Genomic DNA, 11,074 nt, shown 5'->3' on the forward strand with positions numbered 1-11,074 from the left:
AAGTTATGTAATTGTCGAAACAATCCTAAAATTATTCCTAATATCATTGCTATGGTTTTATTTTCCTACTTACTTGTATAGGTAGATCGACTACGGCTCATCCCCTGTACTTTAGGATCACCAGCAAGAGCAGAGACCAGGAAAGTATAATAATTCCCGGGGGTCAGGTCTTCAATTGTAACAGAGGTTGAAGTCACAATTTTACTAAATGTTGTATTTTCCTGGATTTGGATCAGATAAGAACTTGTGATTCCCTCAGGTGGACCCCAACTCAGAAAGACAGATCTAGTGGTGATGCCAGTTGTGTTTACATTCTTCACTTGTTCGGGTACTAATAAGAATATAAAGAGCTGCTGTTATTTTCTTATAATGACAAGCATGTTTCTAAGAACCTCTTTAGAATCTTCTTTTACTAACCATGCATAACTTATAAAAATCATAAAGTGAAAAATATTGTGATGACAACATGGTTTTCTAATTATTTATGTGACTGTCTATTCAATACTTAAATTATTTTCATGACTCTGGATTTATTTTCCTACTTACTTGTATAGGTAGATCTGCTGCTGCTCGCCCCCTGTACTTTAGAGTCACCAGCTAAAGCAGAGACCAGGAATGTGTAATAATTCCCAGGGGTTAGGTCTTCAATTGAAACATAAGTTGAAGTCACAGTTTTACTAAATGTTGCATTTTCCTGGATTTTGATTAGATAAGAACTTGTGTTTCCCTCAGGGGGACCCCAGCTCAGAGAGACAGATCGGGTGGCGATGCCAGTTATGTTTACATTTGACACGTGTTCAGGTACTAATGGGAATATAAAGAGCTTCTGTTATTTTCATTTAATTACAAGCAATTTTCTAAGAACCTACTAACCATGCACAACTTTTAAAATCATACATTTAAAAAAATAGTGGTTGTTCCAGTTATGATTATGTTCGTCATTTGTTCAGGTACTAATAAAATATAAAGATCTGTTAGTTTTTTATTTTAAAAACAAGCAAGTTTTTAGGAAACCATTATAAAATTGTTTTACATTAACCATGCACAACTCATAAAAGAAAACATTGAAAAAAAGTGATGACAACATGGTTTATTAATAAGTAATGTAATTGTCGAAACAATCCTAAAATTATTCCTAATATCATGGCTCTGGTTTTATTTTACTACTTACTTGTATAGGTAGATCTGCTGCTGCTCGCCCCCTGTACTTTAGAGTCACCAGCTAGAGCAGAGACCAGGAATGTGTAATAATTCCCAGGGGTTAGGTCTTCAATTGAAACATAAGTTGAAGTCACAGTTTTACTAAATGTTGCATTTTCCTGGATTTTGATTAGATAAGAACTTGTGTTTCCCTCAGGGGGACCCCAGCTCAGAGAGACAGATCGGGTGGCGATGCCAGTTATGTTTACATTTGTCACATGTTCAGGTACTAATAGGAATATAAAGAGCTTCTGTTATTTTTATTTAATTACAAGCAATTTTCTAAGAACCTACTAACCATGCACAACTTATAAAATCATACATTTAAAAAAATAGTTGTTGTTCCAGTTATGATTATGTTCGTCATTTGTTCAGGTGCTAATAAAATATAAAGATCTGTTAGTTTTTTATTTTAATCACAAGCAAGTTTTTAGGAAACCCTTATAAAATTATTTTACATTACCATGCACAACTCATAAAAGAAAACATTGAAAAAAAGTGATGACAATATGGTTTATTAATAAGTTATGTAATTGTCGAAACAATCCTAAAATTATTCCTAATATCATTGCTATGGTTTTATTTTCCTACTTACTTGTATAGGTAGATCGACTACGGCTCATCCCCTGTACTTTAGGATCACCAGCAAGAGCAGAGACCAGGAAAGTATAATAATTCCCGGGGGTCAGGTCTTCAATTGTAACAGAGGTTGAAGTCACAATTTTACTAAATGTTGTATTTTCCTGGATTTGGATCAGATAAGAACTTGTGATTCCCTCAGGTGGACCCCAACTCAGAAAGACAGATCTAGTGGTGATGCCAGTTGTGTTTACATTCTTCACTTGTTCGGGTACTAATAAGAATATAAAGAGCTGCTGTTATTTTCTTATAATGACAAGCATGTTTCTAAGAACCTCTTTAGAATCTTCTTTTACTAACCATGCATAACTTATAAAAATCATAAAGTGAAAAATATTGTGATGACAACATGGTTTTCTAATTATTTATGTGACTGTTTATTCAATACTTAAATTATTTTCATGACTCTGGATTTATTTTCCTACTTACTTGTATAGGTAGATCTGCTGCTGCTCGCCCCCTGTACTTTAGAGTCACCAGCTAAAGCAGAGACCAGGAATGTGTAATAATTCCCAGGGGTTAGGTCTTCAATTGAAACATAAGTTGAAGTCACAGTTTTACTAAATGTTGCATTTTCCTGGATTTTGATTAGATAAGAACTTGTGTTTCCCTCAGGGGGACCCCAGCTCAGAGAGACAGATCGGGTGGCGATGCCAGTTATGTTTACATTTGACACGTGTTCAGGTACTAATGGGAATATAAAGAGCTTCTGTTATTTTCATTTAATTACAAGCAATTTTCTAAGAACCTACTAACCATGCACAACTTTTAAAATCATACATTTAAAAAAATAGTGGTTGTTCCAGTTATGATTATGTTCGTCATTTGTTCAGGTACTAATAAAATATAAAGATCTGTTAGTTTTTTATTTTAAAAACAAGCAAGTTTTTAGGAAACCATTATAAAGTTGTTTTACATTAACCATGCACAACTCATAAAAGAAAACATTGAAAAAAAGTGATGACAACATGGTTTATTAATAAGTAATGTAATTGTCGAAACAATCCTAAAATTATTCCTAATATCATGGCTCTGGTTTTATTTTTCTACTTACTTGTATAGGTAGATAGACTACGGCTCATCCCCTGTACTTTATGATCACCAGCAAGAGCAGAGACCAGGAAAGTATAATAATTGCCGGGGGTCAGGTCTTCAATTGTAACAGAGGGCAAAGTCACAATTTTACTAAATGTTGTATTTTCCTGGATTTGGATCAGATAAGAACTTGTGTTTCCCTCAGGTGGACCCCAACTCAGAAAGACAGATCTGGTGGTGATGCCAGTTGTGTTTACATTCGTCACTTGTTCGGGTACTAATAGGAATATAAAAAGCTGCTGTTATTTTCTTATAATGACAAGCACGTTTCTAAGAACCTCTTTAGAACCTTTGTAATACTAACCATGCATAACTTATAAAAATCATAAAGTGAAAAATATTGTGATGACAACATGGTTTTCTAATTATTTATTTGAATGTCTATTCAATACTTCAATTATTTTCATGACTCTGGATTTATTTTACTACTTACTTGTATAGGTAGATCTGCTGCTGCTCGCCCCCTGTACTTTAGAGTCACCAGCTAGAGCAGAGACCAGGAATGTGTAATAATTCCCAGGGGTTAGGTCTTCAATTGAAACATAAGTTGAAGTCACAGTTTTACTAAATGTTGCATTTTCCTGGATTTTGATTAGATAAGAACTTGTGTTTCCCTCAGGGGGACCCCAGCTCAGAGAGACAGATCGGGTGGCGATGCCAGTTATGTTTACATTTGTCACATGTTCAGGTACTAATAGGAATATAAAGAGCTTCTGTTATTTTTATTTAATTACAAGCAATTTTCTAAGAACCTACTAACCATGCACAACTTATAAAATCATACATTTAAAAAAATAGTTGTTGTTCCAGTTATGATTATGTTCGTCATTTGTTCAGGTGCTAATAAAATATAAAGATCTGTTAGTTTTTTATTTTAATCACAAGCAAGTTTTTAGGAAACCCTTATAAAATTATTTTACATTACCATGCACAACTCATAAAAGAAAACATTGAAAAAAAGTGATGACAATATGATTTACTAATAAGCAATGTAATTGTCGAAACAATCCTAAAATTATTCCTAATATCATTGCTCTGGTTTTATTTTCCTACTTACTTGTATAGGTAGATCGACTACGGCTCATCCCCTGTACTTTAGGATCACCAGCAAGAGCAGAGACCAGGAAAGTATAATAATTCCCGGGGGTCAGGTCTTCAATTGTAACAGAGGTTGAAGTCACAATTTTACTAAATGTTGTATTTTCCTGGATCTGGATCAGATAAGAACTTGTGTTTCCCTCAGGTGGACCCCAACTCAGAATGACAGATCTAGTGGTGATGCCAGTTGTGTTTACATTCGTCACTTGTTCGGGTACTAATAGGAATATAAAGAGCTGCTGTTATTTTCTTATAATGACAAGCACGTTTCTAAGAACCTCTTTAGAACTTTCTTTTACTAAACATGCATAACTTATAAAAATCATAAAGTGAAAAATATTGTGATGACAACATGGTTTTCTAATTATTTATGTGACTGTCTATTCAATACTAAAATTATTTTCATGACTCTGGATTTATTTTCCTTCTTACTTGTATAGGTAGATCTGTTGCTGCTCGCCCCCTGTACTTTAGAGTCCCCAGCTAGAGCAGAGACCAGGAATGTGTAATAATTCCCAGGGGTTAGGTCTTCAATTGAAACATAAGTTGAAGTCACAGTTTTACTAAATGTTGCATTTTCCTGGATTTTGATTAGATAAGAACTTGTGTTTCCCTCAGGGGGACCCCAGCTCAGAGAGACAGATCGGGTGGCGATGCCAGTTATGTTTACATTTGACACGTGTTCAGGTACTAATAGGAATATAAAGAGCTTCTGTTATTTTCATTTAAGTACAAGCAATTTTCTAAGAACCTACTAACCATGCACAACTTATAAAATCATACATTTAAAAAAATAGTGGTTGTTCCAGTTATGATTATGTTCGTCATTTGTTCAGGTACTAATAAAATATAAAGATCTGTTAGTTTTTTATTTTAAAAACAAGCAAGTTTTTAGGAAACCATTATAAAATTGTTTTACATTAACCATGCACAACTCATATAAGAAAACATTGAAAAAAAAGTTATGAAAACATGGTTTATTAATAAGTAATGTAATTGTCGAAACAATCCTAAAATTATTCCTAATATCATGGCTCTTGTTGTATTTTCCTACTTACTTGTATAGGTAGATCGACTACGGCTCATCCCCTGTACTTTAGGATCACCAGCAAGAGCAGAGACCAGGAAAGTGTAATAATTCCCAGGGGTCAGGTCTTCAATTGTAACAGAGGGCGAAGTCACAATTTTACTAAATGTTGTATTTTCCTGGATTTGGATCAGATAAGAACTTGTGTTTCCCTCAGGTGGACCCCAACTCAGAAAGACAGATCTGGTGGTGATGCCAGTTGTGTTTACATTCGTCACTTGTTCGGGTACTAATAGGAATATAAAAAGCTGCTGTTATTTTCTTATAATGACAAGCACGTTTCTAAGAACCTCTTTAGAACCTTTTTAATACTAACCATGCATAACTTATAAAAATCATAAAGTGAAAAATATTGTGATGACAACATGGTTTTCTAATTATTTATTTGACTGTCTATTCAATACTTCAATTATTTTCATGACTCTGGATTTATTTTACTACTTACTTGTATAGGTAGATCTGCTGCTGCTCGCCCCCTGTACTTTAGAGTCACCAGCTAGAGCAGAGACCAGGAATGTGTAATAATTCCCAGGGGTTAGGTCTTCAATTGAAACATAAGTTGAAGTCACAGTTTTACTAAATGTTGTATTTTCCTGGATTTTGATTAGATAAGAACTTGTGTTTCCCTCAGGGGGACCCCAGCTCAGAGAGACAGATCGGGTGGCGATGCCAGTTATGTTTACATTTGTCACATGTTCAGGTACTAATAGGAATATAAAGAGCTTCTGTTATTTTTATTTAATTACAAGCAATTTTCTAAGAACCTACTAACCATGCACAACTTATAAAATCATACATTTAAAAAAATAGCTGTTGTTCCAGTTATGATTATGTTCGTCATTTGTTCAGGTACTAATAAAATATAAAGATCTGTTAGTTTTTTATTTTAATCACAAGCAAGTTTTTAGGAAACCCTTATAAAATTATTTTAAATTACCATGCACAACTCATAAAAGAAAACATTGAAAAAAAGTGATGACAACATCGTTTACTAATAAGCAATGTAATTGTCGAAACAATCCTAAGATTATTCCTAATATCATTGCTCTGGTTTTATTTTCCTACTTACTTGTATAGGTAGATCGACTACGGCTCATCCCCTGTACTTTAGGATCACCAGCAAGAGCAGAGACCAGGAAAGTATAATAATTCCCGGGGGTCAGGTCTTCAATTGTAACAGAGGTTGAAGTCACAATTTTACTAAATGTTGTATTTTCCTGGATCTGGATCAGATAAGAACTTGTGTTTCCCTCAGGTGGACCCCAACTCAGAATGACAGATCTAGTGGTGATGCCAGTTGTGTTTACATTCGTCACTTGTTCGGGTACTAATAGGAATATAAAGAGCTGCTGTTATTTTCTTATAATGACAAGCACGTTTCTAAGAACCTCTTTAGAACTTTCTTTTACTAAACATGCATAACTTATAAAAATCATAAAGTGAAAAATATTGTGATGACAACATGGTTTTCTAATTATTTATGTGACTGTCTATTCAATACTAAAATTATTTTCATGACTCTGGATTTATTTTCATTCTTACTTGTATAGGTAGATCTGTTGCTGCTCGCCCCCTGTACTTTAGAGTCCCCAGCTAGAGCAGAGACCAGGAATGTGTAATAATTCCCAGGGGTTAGGTCTTCAATTGAAACATAAGTTGAAGTCACAGTTTTACTAAATGTTGCATTTTCCTGGATTTTGATTAGATAAGAACTTGTGTTTCCTTCAGGGGGACCCCAGCTCAGAGAGACAGATCGGGTGGCGATGCCAGTTATGTTTACATTTGTCACATGTTCAGGTACTAATAGGAATATAAAGAGCTTCTGTTATTTTCATTTAAGTACAAGCAATTTTCTAAGAACCTACTAACCATGCACAACTTATAAAATCATACATTTAAAAAAATAGTGGTTGTTCCAGTTATGATTATGTTCGTCATTTGTTCAGGTACTAATAAAATATAAAGATCTGTTAGTTTTTTATTTTAAAAACAAGCAAGTTTTTAGGAAACCATTATAAAATTGTTTTACATTAACCATGCACAACTCATAAAAGAAAACATTGAAAAAAAGTGATGAAAACATGGTTTATTAATAAGTAATGTAATTGTCGAAACAATCCTAAAATTATTCCTAATATCATGGCTCTTGTTGTATTTTCCTACTTACTTGTATAGGTAGATCGACTACGGCTCATCCCCTGTACTTTAGGATCACCAGCAAGAGCAGAGACCAGGAAAGTGTAATAATTCCCAGGGGTCAGGTCTTCAATTGTAACAGAGGGCGAAGTCACAATTTTACTAAATGTTGTATTTTCCTGGATTTGGATCAGATAAGAACTTGTGTTTCCCTCAGGTGGACCCCAACTCAGAAAGACAGATCTGGTGGTGATGCCAGTTGTGTTTACATTCGTCACTTGTTCGGGTACTAATAGGAATATAAAAAGCTGCTGTTATTTTCTTATAATGACAAGCACGTTTCTAAGAACCTCTTTAGAACCTTTTTAATACTAACCATGCATAACTTATAAAAATCATAAAGTGAAAAATATTGTGATGACAACATGGTTTTCTAATTATTTATTTGACTGTCTATTCAATACTTCAATTATTTTCATGACTCTGGATTTATTTTACTACTTACTTGTATAGGTAGATCTGCTGCTGCTCGCCCCCTGTACTTTAGAGTCACCAGCTAGAGCAGAGACCAGGAATGTGTAATAATTCCCAGGGGTTAGGTCTTCAATTGAAACATAAGTTGAAGTCACAGTTTTACTAAATGTTGCATTTTCCTGGATTTTGATTAGATAAGAACTTGTGTTTCCCTCAGGGGGACCCCAGCTCAGAGAGACAGATCGGGTGGCGATGCCAGTTATGTTTACATTTGTCACATGTTCAGGTACTAATAGGAATATAAAGAGCTTCTGTTATTTTTATTTAATTACAAGCAATTTTCTAAGAACCTACTAACCATGCACAACTTATAAAATCATACATTTAAAAAAATAGCTGTTGTTCCAGTTATGATTATGTTCGTCATTTGTTCAGGTACTAATAAAATATAAAGATCTGTTAGTTTTTTATTTTAATCACAAGCAAGTTTTTAGGAAACCCTTATAAAATTATTTTACATTACCATGCACAACTCATAAAAGAAAACATTGAAAAAAAGTGATGACAACATCGTTTACTAATAAGCAATGTAATTGTCGAAACAATCCTAAGATTATTCCTAATATCATTGCTCTGGTTTTATTTTCCTACTTACTTGTATAGGTAGATCGACTACGGCTCATCCCCTGTACTTTAGGATCACCAGCAAGAGCAGAGACCAGGAAAGTATAATATTTCCCGGGGGTCAGGTCTTCAATTGTAACAGAGGTTGAAGTCACAATTTTACTAAATGTTGTATTTTCCTGGATCTGGATCAGATAAGAACTTGTGTTTCCCTCAGGTGGACCCCAACTCAGAATGACAGATCTAGTGGTGATGCCAGTTGTGTTTACATTCGTCACTTGTTCGGGTACTAATAGGAATATAAAGAGCTGCTGTTATTTTCTTATAATGACAAGCACGTTTCTAAGAACCTCTTTAGAACCTTCTTTTACTAAACATGCATAACTTATAAAAATCATAAAGTGAAAAATATTGTGATGACAACATGGTTTTCTAATTATTTATGTGACTGTCTATTCAATACTAAAATTATTTTCATGACTCTGGATTTATTTTCATTATTACTTGTATAGGTAGATCTGTTGCTGCTCGCCCCCTGTACTTTAGAGTCCCCAGCTAGAGCAGAGACCAGGAATGTGTAATAATTCCCAGGGGTTAGGTCTTCAATTGAAACATAAGTTGAAGTCACAGTTTTACTAAATGTTGCATTTTCCTGGATTTTGATTAGATAAGAACTTGTGTTTCCTTCAGGGGGACCCCAGCTCAGAGAGACAGATCGGGTGGCGATGCCAGTTATGTTTACATTTGACACGTGTTCAGGTACTAATAGGAATATAAAGAGCTTCTGTTATTTTCATTTAAGTACAAGCAATTTTCTAAGAACCTACTAACCACGCACAACTTATAAAATCATACATTTAAAAAAATAGTGGTTGTTCCAGTTATGATTATGTTCTTCATTTGTTCAGGTACTAATAAAATATAAAGAGCTGTTAGTTTTTTATTTTAAAAACATGCAAGTTTTTAGGAAACACTTATAAAATTGTTTTACATTAACCATGCACAACTCATAAAAGAAAACATTGAAAAAAAGTGATGACAACATGGTTTATACTTACTTGTATAGGTAGATCGACTACGGCTCATCCCCTGTACTTTAGGATCACCAGCAAGAGCAGAGACCAGGAAAGTATAATAATTTCCGGGGGTCAGGTCTTCAATTGTAACAGAGGGCAAAGTCACAATTTTACTAAATGTTGTATTTTCCTGGATTTGGATCAGATAAGTACTTGTGTTTCCCTCAGGTGGACCCCAACTCAGAAAGACAGATCTGGTGGTGATGCCAGTTATGTTTACATTCGTCACTTGTTCGGGTACTAATAGGAATATAAAGAGCTGCTGTTATTTTCTTATAATGACAAGCACATTTCTAAGAACCTCTTTAGAACCTTCTTATACTAACCATGCATAACTTATAAAAATCATAAAGTGAAAAATATTGTGATGACAACATGGTTTTCTAATTATATATTTGAATGTCTATTCAATACTTCAATTATTTTCATGACTCTGGATTTATTTTACTACTTACTTGCATAGGTAGATCTGCTGCTGCTCGCCCCCTGTACTTTAGAGTCACCAGCTAGAGCAGAGACCAGGAATGTGTAATAATTCCCAGGGGTCAGGTCTTCAATTGTAACAGAGGTTGAAGTCACAATTTTACTAAATGTTGTATTTTCCTGGATTTGAATCAGATAAGAACTTGTGTTTCCCTCAGGGGGATCCCAGCTCAGAGAGACAGATCTAGTGGTGGTGCCAGTTATGTTTACATTCGTTACTTGTTTGGGTCCTAATAGGAATATAAAGAGCTTCTGTTATTTTCATTTCATTACAAGCATTTTTCTTAGAACCTCCTTATACTAACCATGTATAACTTATAAAATCATGCATTGAAAAAAAAACATAGTGGTTGTTCCAGTTATGATTTTGTTTGTCCCTTGTTTAGTTACTATTAAAATCTAAAGAGCTGCTGTTATTTTATTTTAAACACAAGCAAGTTTTTAAAAAACCTTATAAAATCTTTTTATTTTACTTTAGAGTCACCAGCTAGAGCAGAGACCAGGATTGTGTAATAATTCCCAGGGGTCAGGTCTTCAATTGAAACAGAGGTGGAAGTCACAATTTTACTAAATGTTGTATTTTCCTGGATTTGAATCAGATAAGAACTTGTGTTTCCCTCAGGGGGATCCCAGCTCAGAGAGACAGATCTAGTGGTGGTGCCAGTTATGTTTACATTCGTTACTTGTTTGGGTTCTAATAGGAATATAAAGAGCTTCTGTTATTTTCATTTCATTACAAGCAATTTTCTTAGAACCTTCTTATACTAACCATGTATAACTTATAAAATCATGCATTGAAAAAAAAACATAGTGGTTGTTCCAGTTATGATTTTGTTTGTCCCTTGTTCAGTTACTATTAAAATCTAAAGAGCTGCTGTTATTTTATTTTAAACACAAGCAAGTTTTTAAGAAACTTCATAAAATCTTTTTATTTTACTTTAGAGTCACCAGCTAGAGCAGAGACCAGGATTGTGTAATAATTCCCAGGGGTCAGGTCTTCAATTGAAACATAAGTTGAAGTCACAGTTTTACTAAATGTTGCATTTTCCTGGATTTTAATTAGATAAGAACTTGTGTTTCCCTCAGGTGGACCCCAGCTAAGTGAGACAGATGTGATGGTGGTTGCCAGTTATATTTAAGTTTGAGTTGCTTTCATTTTATT

General features: G+C 34.2%; 1 protein-coding gene across 1 annotated transcript in view; it reads right to left on the reverse strand.

Annotated features, from left to right (window-relative positions):
* LOC128656400 (titin-like) overlaps nt 1-11,074 on the reverse strand; it is a 491,015-nt gene that overhangs the window by 74,385 nt on the left and 405,556 nt on the right. The window contains exons 98-116 of the mRNA XM_053710280.1: nt 9,885-10,142; nt 9,412-9,669; nt 8,858-9,115; nt 8,385-8,642; nt 7,761-8,018; nt 7,287-7,544; nt 6,662-6,919; nt 6,189-6,446; nt 5,565-5,822; nt 5,091-5,348; nt 4,465-4,722; nt 3,992-4,249; nt 3,368-3,625; nt 2,894-3,151; nt 2,269-2,526; nt 1,796-2,053; nt 1,172-1,429; nt 547-804; nt 74-331 (exon numbers count right to left, since the gene is read on the reverse strand). Of these exons, the coding sequence (XP_053566255.1) occupies nt 74-331; nt 547-804; nt 1,172-1,429; nt 1,796-2,053; nt 2,269-2,526; nt 2,894-3,151; nt 3,368-3,625; nt 3,992-4,249; nt 4,465-4,722; nt 5,091-5,348; nt 5,565-5,822; nt 6,189-6,446; nt 6,662-6,919; nt 7,287-7,544; nt 7,761-8,018; nt 8,385-8,642; nt 8,858-9,115; nt 9,412-9,669; nt 9,885-10,142 (4,902 nt within the window). The remainder of the gene's footprint in view (nt 1-73; nt 332-546; nt 805-1,171; nt 1,430-1,795; nt 2,054-2,268; nt 2,527-2,893; nt 3,152-3,367; nt 3,626-3,991; nt 4,250-4,464; nt 4,723-5,090; nt 5,349-5,564; nt 5,823-6,188; nt 6,447-6,661; nt 6,920-7,286; nt 7,545-7,760; nt 8,019-8,384; nt 8,643-8,857; nt 9,116-9,411; nt 9,670-9,884; nt 10,143-11,074) is intronic.

The sequence above is a fragment of the Bombina bombina genome, chromosome 4 (assembly GCF_027579735.1).
Source record: "Bombina bombina isolate aBomBom1 chromosome 4, aBomBom1.pri, whole genome shotgun sequence".
NCBI classification, from domain to species: domain Eukaryota; kingdom Metazoa; phylum Chordata; class Amphibia; order Anura; family Bombinatoridae; genus Bombina; species Bombina bombina.